The 21,575-nt window shown below is 40.1% G+C and overlaps 1 protein-coding gene across 4 annotated transcripts in view; it reads right to left on the reverse strand.

Annotated features, from left to right (window-relative positions):
* SVOPL (SVOP like) overlaps positions 1 to 21,575 on the reverse strand; it is a 92,818-nt gene that overhangs the window by 27,062 nt on the left and 44,181 nt on the right. For all 4 annotated transcript variants that reach the window (XM_023250606.2, XM_045052815.1, XM_045052814.1 and 1 more), the window contains 3 exons: positions 21,145 to 21,270; positions 18,510 to 18,638; positions 7,948 to 8,021 (listed from right to left, as the gene is read on the reverse strand). In XM_023250606.2, the coding sequence (XP_023106374.1) occupies positions 7,948 to 8,021; positions 18,510 to 18,638; positions 21,145 to 21,270 (329 nt within the window). The remainder of the gene's footprint in view (positions 1 to 7,947; positions 8,022 to 18,509; positions 18,639 to 21,144; positions 21,271 to 21,575) is intronic.

Raw genomic sequence — 21,575 nt, forward strand, 5'->3', positions numbered from 1 at the left:
CAGAGTTCTGATGCTACAGACTGGGTCACTGTGTGATGCCATTTTCACCTCTCCTACACCTATGCATACATGTACACACACACCACACCAATCTACCGCAATAAGCTAAGCAATGCCACCTACTGGAGTACGGAGCTCTTACACCAAGCCCTGTTCAAATGCAGCAACCAAGCCCTAGAGGATGACAACAAGTCTCTTCACCTGCTTAGTTTACAGACTATAAAGTGCTTCTAGTAGAAACTGGATGTAAATTCATTCAGATTTCATTCTGTTCACTGATCGATCTATTCATTGTTTTTCTCTTTTCTTATTCTTGGATACAGAAAGAGAAAAAATATTTTTATTTTCTGTTTTCATAAAAAATTTTTTACTTTTTTTACATTTTTTGGTAATTTTTAATTCTATTTTACTTTCTCCATTTCATTTTATTCTATTTTATTCTATACATTTTTTTAAAGTTTAAATTTTTTTCTTTTTCTTTCTTTTTTGTTCTTTCCCCCTTTTCTCTATTCCATCAAGCTTCTTTCAACTCCAGACCAAAACACACCTAGGATCTAGCTTCCTTTATTTTATTTTTTGTGTTGTTTTTAATTTTTTTAATTTCAATTTTAATTTTATTAATTCTTTTTTTCCTCCAAAATAATGAAAAGAAGGAATTCACCCCAAAAGAAAGAACAGGAAGAAATAATAGCCAGGGATTTAATCAACACAGATATATCTAAGATGTCTGAACTAGAATTTAGAACCACAATAATAAGAATACTAGCTGGGGTTGAAAAAAAAGCATAGAATTCCTTTCTGCAGAGATAAAAGAGGTAAAATCTAGTCAGGACGAAAAATGCTATAATTGAGATGCAATCTCGAATGGATGCCATAGTAGCAAGGATGGATGAAGCAGAGCAGTGAATCAGTGATACAAAAGACAAAATTATGCAGAATAATGAAGCAGAAAAAAAGAGGGAAACTAAAGCAAAAGGGCATGATATAAGAATTAGAGAACTCAGTAGCTCATTAAAAAGGAATAACCAAATCATAGGAGTCCCAGAAGGTGAAGAGAGAGAAAAAGGGGTAGAAGATTTATGTGAGCAAATCATAGTGGAAAACTTTCCTAAACTGAGGAAAGACACAGACATCAAAATCCAGGATGCACAGAGAACTCCCATTAGATTCAACAAAAACCGACCACCAACAAGGCATATCGCAGTCAAATTCACAAAATATTCAGGCAAGGAAAGAATCATGAAAGCAGTAAGGGGGAAAAAAGTCAACTTATCAGGAAGACAGATCAGATTCACAGCAGACCTATCCACAGAAACTTGGCAGGCCAGAAAGGAGTGGCAGGATATATTAAATGTGCTGAATCAAAAAATATGCAGCCAAGAATTATTTATCCAGCAAGGCTGTCATTCAAAATAGAGACATAATTTCCCACATAAATAAAAACTAAAGGAGTCCATGACCACTACACCAGCCCTCCAAGAAATTTTAAGGAGAACTCTTTGAGAGGAGAAAAGATGAAGTGAAACAAAAAAGACCAAAAGCAACAAAGACTAAAAAGGACCAGAGAACATGACCAGAAACTCCAACTCTACAGTCAACACAATGGCAATAAATTCATATCTTTCGTACTCATTCTAAATGTCAATGGACTAAATGCTCCAATCAAAAGACATAAGGTAACAGAATCTTTAAGAAAACAAGATCCATCTATATCTTGTTTACAAGAGACCCATTTTAGACCTAAAGACGCCTTCATACTGAAAGTAAGGGTATGGAGAAATATCTATTATGCTAATGGTCACCAAAAGAAAGCCAGAGTAGCCATACTTATATCAGACAATTTATATTTTAAAATAAAGACTGTAACAAGAGACAAAGGACATTATTTCATAATTAAGGGGTCTATCCACCAAGAAGATCTAAAAATTGTAAATATTTATGCCCTCAACGTGAAATACCCAAAAACAGAAATCAATTAGTTACAAATATAAAGAATTGGCAACAATACTATAGTAGTAGGAGAATTCAACTTGCCACTTACAGCAATGGACAGATCATCTAAGCAGAAAATCAGCAAGAAACAATGGCTTTGAATGACACACTGGACCAGGTGGTCTTAACAGATATATTCAGAACATTTCATCCTAAAGCAGCTGAATATACATTCTTCTCAAGTGCACATGGAACATTCTCCAGAATAGATCACATACTGGGACACAAATCAGCCCTCAATAAGTACAAAAAGATTGAGATCACACTGTACATATTTTCAGACCACAATGCTATGAAACTCAAAATCAACCACAAGAAAAAATTTGGAAAGACAACAAATACTTGGCGATTAAAGAACATCCTACTAAAGAATGAATGGTCTAACCAAGAAGTTAAATAGGAAATTAAAAAGCACATGGAAGCCAATGAAAATGATACTACTACAGTCAAAAACCTCTGGGACACAGCAAAGGCGGTCATAAGAGGGAAGTATATAGCAATCCTGGCCTTCCTAAGGAAGGAAGAAAGGTCTCAGATGCCCAACCTAATCTTATACCTTAAAAACTGGCAAAAGAACAGCAAATAAAACCCAAAACCAGAGGAGACAGAGAATAAAGAATAGCAAGGAAATCAATGCTATGGAAACCAAAAAACAAGTAGAACAGATCAATGAAACTAGGAGCTGGTTCTTTGAAAGAATTAACAAAATTGATAAACCCCTAGCCAGTGTGATCAAAAAGAAAAAGGAAAGGACCCAAATAAATAAAATCAAGAATGAAAGAGGAAAGCTCACAATCAACACTGCAGAAATACAAACAATAATAAGAGAATATCATGAGCAACTATATGCCAATAAACTAGGCAACCTGGAAAAAATGGACAAATATCTAGAAACATATAAACTACCAAAATTGAAATAAGAAGAATTAGAAAATTTGAACAGACCCATAACCACTAAAGAAACTAAATTAGTAATTCAAAATCTCCCAAAAAACAAGAGTCTGGGGCTGGATGGCCTTCCAGGGGAATTCTATCAAATATTTAAAGAAGAGTTAACACCTATTCTTTTCAAGTTGTTCCCAAAAATAGAAATGGAAGGAAAACTTCCAAATTCATTCTATGAGGCCAGCATTACCTTGATTCCAAAACCAGACAAAGACCCCACTATAAAGAACTACAGACCAATTTCCCTGATGAACATGGATGCAAAAATCCTCAACAAGATACTCGCCAACTGGATCCAACAATACATTAAAAACATTATTCACTATTGTAAGTGGGATTTATACCTGGGAGGCAGAGCTGGTTCACTATCCACAAATCAATCAACGCGATACATCACATTAATAAAAGAAAGGGCCAGAACCACATGATCCTCTCAATAGATGCAGAGAAAGCATTTGACAAAATACAGCATCCTTTCTTGATTAAAAACCCTCAAGAAAGTAGGGATATAAGGAACATTCCTCAAGATCATAAAAGTCATATATGAAAGATCCACTGCTAATATCATCCTCAATGGGGAAAAACTGAGAGCTTTTCCATTATGGTCAGGATCACGACAGGGATGTATACTCTCACCACTGTTATTCAACATGGTATTGGAAGACTTAGCCTCAGCAATTAGACAACACAAAGGAATAAAAGGCATCCAAATCAGCCAAGGAGGATGTCAAACTTTTAGTCTTTGCAGACAACATGATGCTCTATATGGAAAACAAAAGATTCCACAAAAAAAAACTGCTAGAACTGATCTATGAATTCAGCAAAGTTGAAGGATATAAAAATCAATGCACAGAAATCAGTTGCATTTCCATGCACCCATAATGTAGAAGAAAGGGAAATCAAGGAATCGATCCCATTTACAATTGCACCAAAACCAATAAAATACCTAGGAACAAACCTAAACAAAGAGGTGAAAAATCTATACACTGAAAACTATAGAAAGCTTATGGAAGAAATTGAAGAAGACACACAAAAAAATGGAAAACATTCCATGCTCATGGATTAGAAGAACAAATGTTGTTAAAATGTCGATACTACCCAAAGCAATCTACATATTCAATGCAATCCTATCAAAATAACACCATCATCTTTCACAGAACTAGAACAAACAAGTCCAAAATTTGCACGGAACCAGAAAAGATCCCAAATAGCCAAAGCAATCCTGAAAAAGAAAACTGAAACTGGAGGCATCACAATTCCAGACTTTAAGATGTATTAGAAAGCTGTAATCATCAAGGCAGTATGGTACTGGAACAAAAACAGACACTCAGACCAATGGAACAGAATAGAGAACCCAGAAATGGACCCAAAAACATATGGCCAACTAATCTTTGACAAAGCAGGAAAGAATATCCAACGAAATAAAGACAGTCTCTGCAGCAAATGAGGCTGGGAAAACTGGACAGTGACATGCAGAAGATTGAACCTGGACCACTTTCTTACACCATACACAAAAATAAACTCAAAACAGATGAAAGACCTAACTGTAAGACGCGAAGCCATCAATATCCTAGAGGAGAAAGCAGGCCTCAGCCGCAGCAATTTTGACCTCAGTCGCAGCAACTTCTTACTCAACATGTCTCCAGAGGCAAGGGAAACAAAAACAAAAATAAGCTATAGAGACTTCATCAAGATAAAAAGCTCTGTACAGTGAAGGAAACAATCAGTAAAACTAAAAGGCAACCAACAGACTAGGAGAAGATATTTGCAAATGGTATATTAGATAAAGGGTTAGTATCCAAAATCTATAAAGAGCTTATCAAACTCAACACCCAAAACACAAACAATCCAGTGAAGAAATAGGCAAAAGACATCAATAGACATTTTCCAAAGAAGACATCCAGATGGCAAATAGACACATGAAAAAATGCTCAACATCACTCATTATCAGGGAAATAAAATAAAAACCACAATGAGATACCACCTCACACCAGTCAGAATGGCTAAAATTAACAACTCAGGCAGCGAGAGATGTTGGTGAAGATGCAGAAAAACAGGAACTCTCTTATATTGCTGGTGGGAATGCAAACTGGTACAGCCACTCTGGAAAACAGTATGGAGGTTCCTCAAAAAATTAAAAATAGAACTACCCTGTGACCCAGGAATTGCATTACTGGGTATTTATCCAAATGATACAGGTGTGCTGTTTTGAAGGGGCACACGCACCCTAATGTTTATAGCAGTGCTATCAACAATAGCTAAAGTATGGAAAGAGCCCAAATGTCCATTAACGGACGAATAAAGATGTAAGATATATAGATATAGAGATAGAGATAGAGATAGAGATAGAGATAGAGATAGAGATAGAGATAGAGATAGAGATAGAGATAGATAGAGATAGAGATATACACACACACAATGGAATATTACTCAACAATCAAAAAGAATGAAATCTTGCCATTTGCAACCACGTGGATTGAACTAGAGGGTATTGTGCTAAGCGAAATTAGAGAAAAGACAAGTATCGTATGACTTCACTTATATGTGCAATTTAAGATATAAAACAGATGAACATAAGGAAAGCAAAAATAATACAATGGAGGGGGACAAAACATAAGAGACTCTTAACTATAGGGAACACACTGAGGTTTGCTAGAGGGGTTGTGAGTCAGGGGGTGGGCTAAATGGGCAAGGGGCACTAAGGAAGACACTTGGGATGAGCACTGGGTGTTATATGTAGGGGATGAATCACTGGATTCTAGTCCTGAAATCATTATTCCACTAAACGCTAACTAACTCGGATATAAATTTTAAAAATAAATGAATAAAAAAAACTCAAGTGATTGGATTGGGCTCACCTGCTTAATCCAGGATACTCTCCCTATTTTAAGGCCCATAACCTTATTTACATCTATGCAGTCCTTTCACATGAGCACCCAAATTAGTGTGTGATTAAATCAATGGAAGCTGGTAATCTTGGGGGTTCATCTTTAGTAAAAGGCGAAAGATTTATACGATCTGAAGAGAAACCAGAGTATAAGGGGGGGGGGTTCATCTTTAGAATCCTGCCTATCCCCAAACGTCTTTAGCAGGCCACGAGAGGAGAACAGAAGGGTTTTGCTTTTGCTTTATGTTTTCTTCCTGTCTTTATTCTGTCTATTCTTTAATAAATATTTTTGTTGAGATATAGAGTTATATAAAAGTTCATGTATCAAAGTCAGGAAAAAGAATAGTATCAGCCTCTCAGAAACTCCCCTTTTGCCCCCTCTCAGTTTTACAGAAATTGTTGCAAAAGTCAGCTGTAAAAGACATATAAAGGGACAACCAGGGAAAATCACAAATGTTCTGGGTATTGGCTGATCTTAATCAGATGACTGTTCATCTCTGTCATCGGTTGATTGTAGAATTGGAGTCTCTAAGAAAAGGCCCTCAAGTAATTGAGAGTCTTAAAGTATCTGGGGTTGAAATGTCATGAAGCCTGGGCTTTCTTGAAAATATGTCAGCACAGGAAAACAGCTGAAGCAATAATGAGTGACTATCAATGACTGTCAGATCTGGGTGACAGGTCAGTTTCAGGTCATCACGGTATCCTGTATTTTGTGTGCATTTGAAAATTTTCACAATGAAATATCAAAAAACACCCCACAAGTAATTATAATACTCTCCCTTGTTATTCAAGTAGCTTGAGTTCAATTTCCAAATATTAAGAATATTTTAAAACTTAACATCTTAGGAGGTGACATACGAACCTATTAACAATTATTGCATCCGGGAAAAGCAGATAGACAGACAACCACTTTTCTGGATTGAAACACTATAGATTAGTTTTGTCTGTTTTCTCTATTTATATAAATGGAATTGCATAATACGTACCTGTGTGTCTGGCTTCTTTTGCTCGTTATGACATTTGTAAGACTCAGCGATGTTGAATGGAGATAACTAGTTATCTCCTTTCCATTATTGCATAGTTTTCCAGTTTATGAATGTAACACTATTTATCCATTATACTGTTAATGGAATTGTGGGCTGTTTAGAGTTTGGGGCTGTGACAAATAAAATAATGCTATGGACATTCATGTAAAAATGTATTGTGGTAAACATATGTATGCATTTCCGCTAGGTGGAAACATATGCGTGGACTTACCGAGCTGTAGGCTGTGCTTATTTTCAACTGTGATAAATACCTCTAGACGGTTGCCCAAAGTGGTTTTAACTTGAACTTCAGTCAACAGCGTGTGACTCCACTTACTTTATATTCTTCCTAACACTTGGTGTAGTCAATCTGTTCAATTTTAGCCATTCCAGTGGATATGTAACAGTGTCATTGGTTTTAATTTGCATTTCCCTGGTGACTTTCAGGTTGAGCATATTTTCATATGTTTATTTAATACAATTTTGGTCAAATGCCTATTCAAGTCTCTTGTTGAGATAGAGGGTAACATTTCTCTACTGGGTTGTGTATCTTTTTCTTGTCCAGTCTTGTAATTTTTGAGATATTTATAATACGTATATGGATTTATTTGGTACATATTTTAGAAATTTTTTCACCCAGTTGGTGACCTACTTTTCAGATTGCTCATATCTCACAGCACAGAGCTCCTAATTTAATGTAGTAGCACTTTTTGTATCTTGTTTAGAAAATCTTTCTGGACCCAAGGATATGGCTACAGAGATGTGAAGTACAAAGAAAACTGCCATAGCCTATTCCATTGAATTTGATTATTGGTGACTCCAAAGGATCCCTTTCCATCATGTGGTGAGGAAAAAACCCAGACTACAAAAGTTTAGAACGTGAGCTCATATGAAAAATAAAACACTGGTCATGGACAATTTCTTTCTCCTTTAAAAAAAATTGGTTCATTTACTTATTGGTTTGTTGTTGTTGGTGGTGGAAAGATAAGACATTGCTGGAGTCAGCCTGTGGTTTTTCTGTCCAGTGGCACAGAGTGGATTTACTTAAGTCAGCTTTGTGTTTATTGAGAAGTCATTTTGAAATAATTACACTCTTACCATATGACCCAGATCTGTAATGTGGTCCGTAAATATTTAGCATCCAATAGGTCTGCAAATCTTCCTCTTTTTTCCTGGGGTAGTGAAAAGGGACAGGGAGATTAGATTTAGTGGCTTAAGGACTGGCAAAGCTTTCTCTAGTATTTTGGAGAACAGAAAATAAGAACAGCTTGGGAATGTGGTGGGGCAAGAGAACCACTCAACTCCCAGGAGTGCACCTCACCAGTCCCACAGATCATTGCTTCTGCACGTTCATCTCAGCCAGTCAGTCTTTGCATGCTTTTTTTAAGTTCTTTTTGAACTTCTACAAATGTTTGTTTATTTTTGAGAGAGAGAGAGAGCAACAGAGTGCAGTGGGGGAGGGGTAGAGAGAGAGGGGACACAGAATCCAAAGCAGGCTCCACACTCTGAGCTGTCAGCACAGAGCCCGCTGTGGGGCTCAAACTCATGAATGGTGAGATCGTGATCCAAGCTGAAGTCAGACACTTAATGAACTGAGCCACCCAGGCACCTCTGCATACTTTTTATTATCACTGACAAGGACCAACCCATTGAATTGAAGACTCTAACCCTTTTTCTCTTCCTCTTCTCACCAGTGCTGGTGAATGGTGGAGCTGAGCATGGAAAATAGGATACATGAAAAGTATAATTGTAAAGCTGATTGGAGATTCTTTTTTTATATGTTTGTTTATTTTGAGAGAGAGGAGAGCGAGCAGGAGAGGGGCAGAGAGAGAGAGAGAGAGAGAGAGAGAGAGAGAGAAAGAGAGAATCCCAAGCAGGCTCCATGCTGTCAGTGCAGAGCCCTACATGGGTCTTGAACTCATGAAACTGTGAGATCATGACCTGAGCTGAAACCAAGAGTCAAACGCTAAACCCGCTGAGCCACTCAGGCACCCCGGTGGAAGAATAATACTATTTTTCATAGCAAGAGAATTGTGTAAGGAAAAACTGGCATACATGTGGAAAAAGGATAGAATGTCTGACTTCTTTTTGTGTCTTTAGGGTGATTCGCAGAAGTCTTATCCATAGTCAGTGCTAATTAAATATTTTGAATAAAAATAAACAAAGATGGGTTATATATGATTGGGCAGTGGTGGATTGTTATTTAAAGCTAGAGAGTGTTATGCTAAGTGAAATAAGTCATACAGAGAAAGACAGATACCATATGTTTTCACTCCTATGTGGATCCTGAGAAACTTAACAGAAACCCATGGGGGAGGGGAAGGGAAAGAAAAGTTAGAGAGGGAGGGAGCCAAATCATAAGAGACTCTTAAAAACTGAGAACAAACTGAGGGCTGATGGGGGGTGGGAGGGAGGGGAGGGTGGGTGATGTGTATTGAGGAGGGTGACTGTTGGCATGAGCACTGGGTGTTGTATGGAAACCAATTTGACAATAAATTTCATATTTAAAAAAATAAATAAATAAAGCTAGGAATGCTTCAAGGGGTGCTCTGCTGAAAACCAACTATTCTTTTCTCACGAATAGACCTGAAATTACAGGTCCCCTCTGGTGAGACCAGCAGTAAACCAGGCATCCTGGATTTTGTTGTCACAGAAAGTTTCAGTTTGAAGGAGCCTGCTCGGGGGACTTTTTAAAAAAGTAATCTCCATGCCCACCATGGGTTTCTAGCCTAGATCAAGAGCCAGCCAGGGACACTGCTGTTCCAGTGACTTTTAGGCTCAGCTCCTAGAGGTCACTGTGGAAACAGGGGAGCAACTGACAGTCCTCTTTCATCTGCTTTACATGTTGGGGCTCTGGCTACTTATCACTGGAAAACCTCTGAACTAGTCCTAGCCTTCCATTTTTCCAATACAGAAAATGTGGCCCAGAAAGGGTAAGTGACTTGCCCCGGGTCACAGAGCTGGTGGCAGCAGAGCCAGCCTGCTATCCAGGTCTTCTAAGTACTAGTCCTGACTCTTGCCCATCTACCTTTCTGACATGCCCCCTTGAGTTTATGTGTGACTATGGTCCTCTCAACTTCTCGAGTGTAACCGGAGATTCAGAATGCTGAGTCTGCAGTGAATCATAATGAATTACAAGTTGCATTCACATAAATTATTCGGCCATGAACCTTTGACTACAAGCCAAATTGGTGAACTCACTCATCTCATCTGTGGTGTGGCTCTTCCTTAGCCAGTGCCCGGAGCTTTTCATCTCTGTGTCTGTGCCGTGAAGCTGCACAGGCTGGTCTGCCCATACCATCTCGTCCAGCCTCCTCTGCATGACATTCTGATGACAGCTGGCGTGACCAAATCCACTGCACATTCCTGCCTCTGGTCTTGACTCACACCATTCCTCCTCTTTCGTCCCCTGAGGCTGCCTCTCCTTTCAGGGTTTGACTTTTGTCGCAGCGATCCCCTCAAGGGGGCTCGAGTGCCCTGGCTCCTGGTCACCTCTCTGCTCCAATCCTATACGCTGTTGCCTATGCCACTCACCTGGTTCTAACATCTGACTGTTCTGTGGGTGATTCTTTGCTGTGTGAGCCTCATCTCACCAAGCAGAGTGTAAGAGACTTGAAGGCAGGGTCAATGACTTGTAGCTCTGTATCCAGGGGCCTCGCACAAGAGACAATGGCGGAGATGGACAAGACCCTCTGATGGGCATGTGGATGGAAGCTGCACGCTGAAGGTGAGAGAAGGAAAGCAGGAGGAAGAGGAAAAGGAAGGGGGAAAAAGGAGAAGGATGTAAGAGGCAGGGGTGGGGAGGATGTGGAATGTGGAGAGAAGATGGAGACCAGAGAGGGGCGGAGGAGGGAGCATAGTTGTTATGGGAATTGAGTCTCTCCAATTTAGTAATTTAGTACAGTAACAATACTGTGTAATATATTTGACACTTGTTAGGAGAGTAGCTCTTACATGCTCTCACCACAAAAAAAGAAAGGGTAATTACGTGATATGACAGAAGTGCTCACTAACTCTATGGCAGCTAACATTTTGAGATATATAAGCGTACCAAATCAATACTGTGCACCTTAAGCTTATACAATTACATCTCAATAAAGCTGGGAGAGGAAAAAACAAAAGAATAGCCTCTCCAACCACCATGCCAGCCCTGGTAAGAACCTACAACTTTTCTCCGTATCACTGGTGTCCCTGCTTTGTGTCATTCCCCACCTCTCTGGTGATGCCTTTTGCTCTGTCATATGCCCAGCATCTTTGTATTCTGTCTTTCCTCCTCCTATTCAAGTCTGCGCTTAGCCATGGATCTAAGGATACAAAGGCTGATTGATAAAGGTCACAGGAAGCCTTAAATGCTGGGATGAGGATTCTGGACTTCACTCATAGTCAGGGACTGTGAGGGGTGGAGGTGGGAGGCACTGAAGGCTCCTGAGCAGCAGGGGTGGTATTGACGTTTAAAGACAATTTGTCTGACTGTGTTGTGCTAGATGAAATCACGGAGCATGGGGCAAGGAGGTGGCTGTGCGAAAGAAAGAGACTAGAGTAAAAGCCACTGTTTTAGAAGAACCAATGGGATTGGCAGCCGATCATTCTTGGTTGTGCAGAGGCTTACAATGAGTCGAAGGAAACCCCACAGCGAGATGAGCATTAATGAACACCTGTTTCAGGCCGCAATGTGAAATATGCCAGACACAATATTGTATAATTCCCTTTATATGAAATAGAGAATAAGCAAATTCCTAGAATCAGAAAGCAGAAGTTACCAGAAGTTTGGGGTAGATAGGCGTGAGGAGTTATCACCTCACAGAGTATCTGTTCAGGATGACGACAAAATGCTGAATGTACTTAATGCCACTGAATTTTATGCTTCAAAATGATGACACACACAAATGGAAAAATATTCCATGCTCATGCATCGGGAGAAAAAATATTATGAAAATGTCCATATTACCAAAAGCAATCTACAGATTTACTACAATCCCTACCAAAATATCGACAACATTTTTCAAAGAACTAGAACAAATAATACTAAAATTTGTATGGGACCACAAGAAACCCCTGAATAGTCAAACCAATCTTGAAAAGGAGGAACAAAACCAGAGGCATCACAATCCCAGATTTCAAGACGTCCTACAAAGCTATAGTAATCAAAACAGTATGGTGCTGGCACAAAAACAGACACAAAGATCAATGAAACAGAATAGAGAGCCCAGAAATAAACTCACAATTGTATGTTCCAATTAATCTTCAACAAAGGAGGCAAGAGTATGCAATGGGAAAAAGGCAGTCTCTTCAACAAATGCTGCTGGGAAAAATGAACAGCTACATGCAAAACAATGAAACTGGACTACTTTCTTACACCATATACAAAAATAAGCTCAAAATGGATTAAAGACCTAACTGTGAGACCTGAAACCATAAAAGTCCTAGAAGAGAGCACAGGCAATAATTTATCTGACGGTGACATAGCAGCATTTTTCAAGACATGTCTTCTGAGGCAAGGGAAACAAAAGCAAATATAAACTTTGGGACCTCATCAAAATACAAAACATCTGCACAGCGAAGGAAACAATCAACAAAACTAAAAGACAACCTACTGAAAGGGAGAAGATATTCACAAATGACATATCCAATAAGGGGTTAGTATCCAAAATACATAAACCATTTATGCAACTCAACACCAAAAAAAAAAAAAACCCTAAAAAATCCAACTTAAAAAACAACAGAATACATGAACAGACATTTCTTCAAAGAAGACATCCAGATGGCCAACAGATACAAGAAAAGATGCTCAACATCACTCACCGTCAGGGAAATGCAAATCAAAACCACAATGAGATATATCCTCACTATAGTTAATTTTGAGTAACATCAAAAACACAAGAAACAGAGTGTTTCTTGTGAGCCTGGGTGGCTCAGTATGTTGTGTCCAACTCTTGGTTTCAGCTCAGGTCATGATCTCACAGTCATTGGATCAAGCCCTGTATCTTGGGATTCGCTCTCTCTCTCTCTCTCTCTCTCACTCTCAATCTCTCTCTCTCTCTCCCTATCTCTCTGCCCCTTCCCCACTCACAAATGTGCAGGCACTCACTCTCTCTCTCAAAATAAATAAACATTTTTTAAAAACTACAAGAAACAACAAGTGTTGGTGAGAATATGGAGAAAAGCGAACCCTCTAGCACTGTTAGTGGGAATGCAAACTGGTGCAGTCACTATAGAAAACAGTATTAAGATTCCTCAAAAAATTAAAAATAGAATTACCACATGATCCAGCAATCACATCACTAGGTCTTTATGCAAAGAATACCAAAACGCTAATTTGAAAAGATATGTGCACCCTTATGTTTACTGTGGCATTGTTTACAAAAGCCAAATTATAGAAGCAACCCAAGTGTCCATCCATAGATGAATGGATAAGGAAAAGGTGGTGTATAAGTACAGTGGAATAATACTCAGCCATCAAAAAGAGTGAATCTTCCCATTTGCAATGACATGGGTACATCTAGAGGGTATAATGTTAAGAGGAACAAGTCAGAGAAAGACAGTATCACATGACTTCACTCATATGTGGCATTTAAGAAACAAAACAAATGAACAAAGAAAAAAAGAGACAAAATAACGGATTCTTAATTATAGAGAACAAACTGATGGTTACCAGAGGGGAGGTTTGTGGGGAGGTGGGTGAAATAGGTGAAGGAAATTAAGAGTGCACTTATCATGATGAGAAACGAGCAATGTATAAAATTGTTGAGTCACTATACTGTATATCTAAAAGTAACACAACACTGTAAATTAGACTAGAATTAAAACTTTTAAAAAGCCTTGCCTGGAAAAAAAAAAAATTACAGTTGATGCTTGAACAATGTGGATCTGAACCATGCAGGCCCACTTAAATGTGGATTTGTTTTTAATAAATACAGCACAGTACTATAAATGTGTGTATAAATGTATGTATAAATGTTTCCTTATGACTTTTTTTTTTTTTTTTTTTTTTTAGAGAGACAGCAGGGGAGAGAGCGGAGGGAAAGAGAGAATCTCAAGCAGGTTCCATGCTCAGTGCAGAGACTGATGCAGGGCTCGATCCCACAACTCTGGGGATCATGACCTGAGGGGAATTCAAGAGTTAGACACTCAACTAACTGAGCCACCCAGGCACTCCATCTCTTCCTTATGATTTTCTTAATTACATTTTCTTTTCTCTAGCTTACTTTATTGAAAGAACACAGTATATAATACATATTACATACAAAATCTATGTTAATCAACTGGTTATGTTATCAGTAAGGCCTCTGGTCAATAACAGGCTATTAGTAAAGTTTTTCAGGAGTCAAAAGTTACCCATAGATTTTTAACTCCACAGTGCCCCTAACCCTTGTGTTGTTCAAGAGTCAACTATGCTCACCTTAGAATCTTGGATTCTTCACTTTTCTTTTCTGAGGTCAGTTTTTTTTTTAATGTTTATTTATTTTTGAGAGAGGGAGAGAGACAGAGTGTGAGCAGGGAGGGGCAGAGAGAGAGACACAGAATCTGAAGAAGGCTCCAGGCTCCAAGCCATCAGCACAGAGCCTGACACAGGGCTGGAACTCATGAGGTGTGAAATCACTACCTGAGCCAAAGTCAGCCACCCAACCAACTGAGCCACCCAGGTCCCCCTTCTGAGGTCAGTTTCTTAATTTGACAAATAAAAGTAGTAATATTTGCCTACCTCATAGGGATTTTCTCTAAGTATCAAATAAAAAATGTGTGTGTGTGTGTGTGTGTGTGTGTGTGTGTGTGTGTGTGTGTGTAAAGAGAAAAAAGGGTGCCTGGGTGGCTCAGTTAGTTAAGGGTCCAACTCTTGATTTCAGCTCAGGTCATGATCTCAGGGTTGTGCGATCCAGCCCTGCATCAGGCTCTGTGCCCAGCACGGAGCCTGCTTGAGATTCTCTCTCACACTTTCTCTGCCTTACCCTTGCTCATGTTCATGTGCGCTCTCTCTCTCTCTCTCTCTCAAAAAAAAAAAATAATAAATAAAAATAAAAATAAAGAGAACAAAGAATAGAGATAAAAAACATATGAGAACTTTCCCCTCAGGAAATTCAGTCTTCTGGTAAGAGTCTTTTTTGTTTTGTTTTTTGTTTTTTAATGTTGCTGAGGAATATAAAAAGACTCGAATAGTGGGAACATATACTTTTATCAAAACAAGAATTTTTAATACTATAAAGGTATCAATTCTCTTTACGTATTAACTAATAATTTCAACACCATCCCAATTAAACTTTTAAAAAATGTCTATTTATTTTTGAGAGGACCAGGGACAGAGCGGGAAGAGGGGAGGGGCAAAGAGAGAGAGAGAGAGACACAGAATCCGAAGCAGGCTCCAGGCTCTGGCCTGTCAGCACAGAGTCTGACACAGGGCTTGAACTCACAAACCGCGGGATCATGACCTGAGCTGAAGTCAGATGTTTAACTGACTGAGCCACCCAGGTGCCCCAACACCATCCCAATTAAACTCTCCTAGATTTTGGAGGGAAATTAGGAGAAGATCTTAATAAAGTGACTTCAAAGCTGTTCTAGAAAAATAGTACTCAGAAAATAATTTGGAAAATTCTGAAGAAGAATTTTGACAAGGGGGACTTACCCTACTAATACAAAAAAAAATACTGTTATTAAAAGCATCACATTGGACCAACAATTAATCTCTATCCTCTTCCCAACAACATGAAATGCCCTCTTTATTACATAATAAGTCCCCATATATACTTGAATCTACAAATCTGTCATTAGAACACAATAGAGAATTCAAAAATAGATTCAAATATACAAAGGATGAATTATTCGATAAAAATATATGAGTGTAAATGGTTAGCCATTTGGATATGACAAAGCTAGACCTGTACCATGTTTCTCATATTCAGTTAAACCCAGATAGTCCAACATTTAAATATTAAGTATGAAACCAAATTAACCAAATAAGAAGAAGGATACAAGAATGTAGGTGTTAAAATTAAGTCTGAAACCACTAAAAAAGAGAGTAGTAAAAACATTAATAAACCTAAATAGATACCTGCTTAGAAAGTAATGTCTAATTTAGGAAAACTTATAAACAACAGGAAACCAAAACATCAGACAAAAATAATTTGGAAGATGAGACTGGGGCAGATCAGAATTAATATTTTCAAGGTCCTTGTATTGTTCAGATGGCAAATAAAGATACTAAAAAACATAGGTATTGTGGGAGTACATTTTCAATATTTAAGGGCTACCTCTATAATAAAAGGAACAGAATGAATAAATTCTAAGCCAGTAGAAGGAAGCACAGTGGGGAGAAAATCAAACTGAATCACTCTAGTAAAAGGTAGGAAAGGAGAAAAGGAAATATATGGTCAAGAGGAAATATAAAATAAAATGACAGAAGTCCAAATATGTGAGTAATCACAATAGATGTAACTGAATCAAATTCAATGCTAAAAGACACAGAATACCAGATTGAGTGAAAAAAAAAAAAAAAGATCAGCTATATAATTAGAAGAAACAATTTTAAAGCAAAGTAACACAGAAAAGTTAAAAATGAAGTCTGGAAAAAAGATCCATCAGCAAAAATGCTAACCTAAGCTAGTTTCAATACACTAATATGAGCAAAAATAAAATGTAAGACCCAAAGCGGTATAAAGAAGTGACATCATAATAAAATCTATCCATAAGATTAAGTCAATCATATGCTAGGAAGCACCAAGATATTCTCAAATTACATGAAGTAAACTGTCAGGCTTATAAGGAGAAATGAACAAAGCCATCATGTCATTGGCAAACTGTTAGCTCAGCTAAGCAAAATCTAGCACAAGTGTCAGATATTTATATGGCACAATTAACAACGTATAACAAAATACATACAATGAGAACACACGCTCTTTTGAGGCACACATGGAACATCAATGAAAAGTCACTATGTAGAGAACAAAAGAAAAGTCTCCAAAATTCCAAACAATTGATAACATCTTCTGACCAAAATGCAATTAAATTAGAAACAAAGAACACAAAAGAGTGTTAACAGATAACACACTGGTTAAAGAGAAGTTCATAGCAGTTACAAAATAGAAATAAAAATAAAATTACTCTCTAACAAAACTTGCCAAATGTAGCTAAATGCTTCATTAAAAATCAAAAAGACTGACAACAAATGAGCTAAGTACTGAACTCAAGAAGCTAGAAAAACATAAAAAGCTAAAGAAGAAAACAAAGAATAGAAATTAATGAGGCCGCCAAAAAAATCAATAAAGAGAATAACAACAACACCAAAAACAAAAAACCCTTGTTCTTTGAAGTTACTATACAAACCTCTAGTAAGAGGACCAAGAAAAAAGAGAGAAGCCACAAATAAACAGCATTAAAATGAAAGAGGGGACATACATAGATTTTTGAAACTCATCAGAGAACACTGGGAACAGTGGGATTTTACATCAATAAATTTGAAAACTTAGATGAGCTGGACAATTTTCTAAAATATATATGTTACCAAAATTGACTCAACCAAAAGTCTTAAACAAAAGTAGACTGTGACCTTTACATAAATTGAATCATACTTTTAAAAACTCCCCGTAACACCCCAGCATTATCCCCCACCCCTCACCTCAAAAAAAATATTAGGCATAAACTACTTTCGAGGCAAGTTTCACCAAGTACTCCAAGTTGGCTGGACAGGTGAGGGAGGTGCCATTGGTCAAACTTCCCAGAGCTTATGATTGGCCTGCCTATGGGTGGGTGGTCAGCACTGGTGTGAGAAATGATTTCAAATTGACCTTGAGAGTCCTGAAATATTAGACTAAATGCCAAACTGTGTTTTAAAAAATCATTTAGGGGTGCCTGGGTGGCTCAGTCAGTTAAGCGTCCGACTTCAGCTCACTTCATGATCTCGCGGTTTGTTGAGTTCAGGCCCTGCGTCAGGCTCTGTGCTGATGGCTCAGAGCCCGGAGCCTGTTTCGGATTCTGTGTCTCCCTCTCTCTCTGACCCTCCCCCGTTCATGCTCTGTCTCTCTCTGTCTCAAAAATAAATAAACGTTAAAAAAAATAATAAAAATAAAAAATCATTTAAAAAGGGGGTGCCTGGGTGGCTCAGCTGGTTAAGCATCTGACTCCTGGCAATGGCTCAGGTCACAATCTCACAATTTATGAGTTCAAGCCCCACGTCAAGCTCTGTGCTGGCAGTGTGGAGGCTGCTTGGGATTCTCTCTGCCCTCTCTCTCTCTGCCCCTCTCCTCCTTCTCTATCAAAAATAAATAAACATTTTAAAAAATAAAAAATAAATTAAAAAGCACTACAAATCATTTAATGAGGTTTATAAGTTTGAGACCCCTTACTATTTATACCATTTTATATCATTTATAAGGCCAGCACAAGAAAACGAAATTATAAAACAATCTCTCACCGATATAAACAATGATGCCAAATCATGTGACTAGCTCCACAAGGTAGATGTTACTATTCCCATTTCATTGATGAGGAAAATGAAGGCAGGGAACTTTCCAGGGCCACCGGGCTCTGAGTGCAGCTGGATTTTGTCCCAGTCTACTCTGCTCTTTTCTCTTCCCTCCAGGGCAGGGCTCCAGAGTGAAGGTCCCCTCCCCTCCACCCTTCCCCGAGGAGGTGGCTGGTGGGGGAAAGAGACCTCCCGGCTGGGAACTTACCAGGATGGGCTCCACCAGCCTCCCCTCTGGCATGACGGAGCGGTTCATCTTGGCGATGTGCTCCAGTGTGGCCAAGGCAGCCTGAGTGTTCCCAGTGGAGACATTGAAGCGAGCAGACTCAGGAATAAACTGGGCGCAGAAGGAAAGAACATCAGAGTTGCAACTGCTGGGACCCCGGGGGATCGGCTATTACTGCTGCATACGTCATGCCGCCCCAGTTTCCAGATGGAAGATTAGCAAGCACAAAGCCACACCAACAGCAGGCAGGCATCCTGTGCATTCCAAGTGGTTCCGGAACAAATAAGGTCATCTTCTCCTTATTGGAGTTCCATCTTGATGACAGCGGGTCAGTACGGATTTGCAGCAATTCAGCTCAACCTACTTGTTAACACAAGTAAATTCTTACATTCGCTTGGGAAATAACTGCTGCCCCAGGGCCTCCACTTCTCTGCCACCCCAGCCTCTCCCCAGTAGCCCTGCGACCTCCCACATGCAACACCCCACAGCATGACTACAGCAGGGACCTCTAGCACCCATGAGGTGGAAGAATTGCTCCTGACTGGCCAGACCCTCAACCCCACTGATTGTTGAATGTCTTGAACATGACACCCAGAAAACGGTACAGGCCTCTATGGAAGCTGGGACCTTGAAAATCACCTTGGACCACTTCCTGCCCCTCATGCCTCGCAACCAGTCAAGGCCAGCTGGTTCTTCCTGAGAAAAGCACCTCCCCCAGCAGCACCCTGCTCCCCACCTGGTGGCCAGGGGCCAGTGGGCAGGGCAGCTCCTCCTCATCGCCCACCAGGATTATTCTGACTGCTTTCCTGGCCTTTTCTGTGTTCCCTCCCACCCAGGCTCCGTGGAGGCATGAGCCAGCTTCCCAGCACCCCTCATCCCAGCCTGCCTGCTCTTCCCCAAACGTGTCCCGCATTTCACGCCTTCATGACTGGGCTGATGCAGCAGTCCTGCCAAGATGCCCTTTCCCCACTGTCCGGGGATCCCAATGCAGGCTGTTCCGTCCCACGAGGCCAAATTCAAGAGCACCACCCCACTGGAACAAACCACTCTCTCCCCTGCACAGCCACAGAAGGAAAGCTGTGATGGTGCCTACTGAGTCTCACTGGTACTACCAGCTTTTACATTCGTATCTATGGAGCCCGCTTCAGATTCTGTGTCTCCCTCTCTCTCTGCTCCTCCCCTGCTCATGCTCTGTCTCTGTCTCTTTCAAGAGTAAATAAACATTAAAGAAAATTTTTTAAAAACCGTATCAATTGTCCAATTATAGTTTTCAGGTGTCTAGATTTGGAAACAACTCACATAGGACAGACCTTGGGTTGTAGTTGATCCTAAGCCCAGCAGTACCCAGCTGTGGGAGGCAGTTGGCTAAGAAGCCGCACAGTTGGCCTACACGAAGCAAGGCAGATGGGCTGCTCACGGGAAGCACCAAGCCCGCTAAACCCTTGGGCCCAGGCATCTGCACGTCTTTGGGGGGACATCAAGTCACAGTTCAGTGCAGAGAGCACCCTGACCACCCGGCTCATCCAGAAAAAAAAAAAAAATGGACAGGGATCTGGGAGCAGGTGTCATGGGAAAGAGTTGAAGGTAATGATACTGTTTAATTCAGAGAAGGAAAGCTTTGGTTAGGCTAGTTCTTAAGTATTTGGAAGAATACCGTGTAGACGACACTCCTCTGGTTTTTCACAGAGAAGTGCTAAGACCGCAGGTAAATTCATAAGAGAGGAAGGGGTCCTCTCAACAGAACAAAGAACTTCCTAAGAACTGGGGCTGACTGCAGTTGGAACATACTGAAGGAGTCTATAAAGTCTAAAGTCTAAAACTTCTCAGGGTGGCTCAGGTGATAAGTGTCCCACTTCAGTTCAGGTCATGATCTTACAGTTTGTGAGTTGAAGCCCAGCATCGGGCTCTGCGCTGACAGCTCAGAGCCTGGAGCCTGTCTCAGATTCTGTGTTTCCCTCTCTCTCTCTGCCCCTTCCCCTTTTAGTGTTTTCTCTCTCTCTCTCTCTCTCTCTCTCTCTCTCTCTCTCTCAATAAATAAATAAATAAATAAATAAATAAATAAATAAATAAATAAAAATTAAAATGCCCCAAACTTGAAGTATTCCAGCAAAGCTGCAAGTATTCTGGCAGAGACAGGATGTGTACTTTGGGCTGGGGGTATGAAACAAATACCCTTCGAGCACCCTTCTGAAATCTGCAACTCTTTGATTCCACAGTGTTAGGTGACAAACACACAAAATACATCCCAGTTCCACTGAGTGGCCAACCTCGACTTTGAACAACGAACATAATTCAACGGAACCTAAGGAAGATGGTGATTCTGCACATTAGTGGGAATGCAGAAGGACAAACCAGCTGGTCTGCAGTGGCCTGAGAATGTGTACAAGGCATCCAACTACCTGCTCTAAAGCTTAGAGAGGGGTCAGCCCAAACAGGGAGGAGTTGTCAGACGAAACGGTCAGTAATGAACAATCATAAGGCAGGATACAGGAGGGGAGGGATGAAGTGGACTGAGACAGTTTTGAGCAAAGGGAAGATGCAGGTATGGGGTAGGTACTTGTGGGGACACTGGCCCAGCTGGAGGGGAGGACCAGAGGAGGGCTGTGAGCGTCCTCACCTTGAAGGCCAAGATGAGGATAATGCCAGGAATAGAGGCGATGCGGATGAGCCACCGCCACCCGATGGTGGGGATGACCACAGAGGCCAGGCCAATGATAAGCAGGGAGCCAGCCAGCCAGAAAACCTGGGGAGAGAAGGGGCACCTGAGTGGCTCAGTCGGTGAAGCGTCCGACTTCGGTTCAGGTCACGATCTTATGGGTCATGAGTTCAAGCCCCACGTGGGGCTCTGTGCCGACAGCTCAGAGCCTGGAGCCTGCTTCGGATTCTGTGTCTCCCTCTCTCTCTGCCCCTCCCTAACTAGCACTTTTTTTCTCTCTGTCTCTCAAAAATGAATAAAGGAAAGGAAAGGAAAGGAAAGGAAAGGAAAGGAAAGGAAAGGAAAGGAAAGGAAAGGAAAGGAAGGGAAGGGAAAGGAAAGGAAAAGAAAAG

Source organism: Felis catus, chromosome A2, assembly GCF_018350175.1.
Source record: "Felis catus isolate Fca126 chromosome A2, F.catus_Fca126_mat1.0, whole genome shotgun sequence".
Lineage (NCBI taxonomy): Eukaryota > Metazoa > Chordata > Mammalia > Carnivora > Felidae > Felis > Felis catus.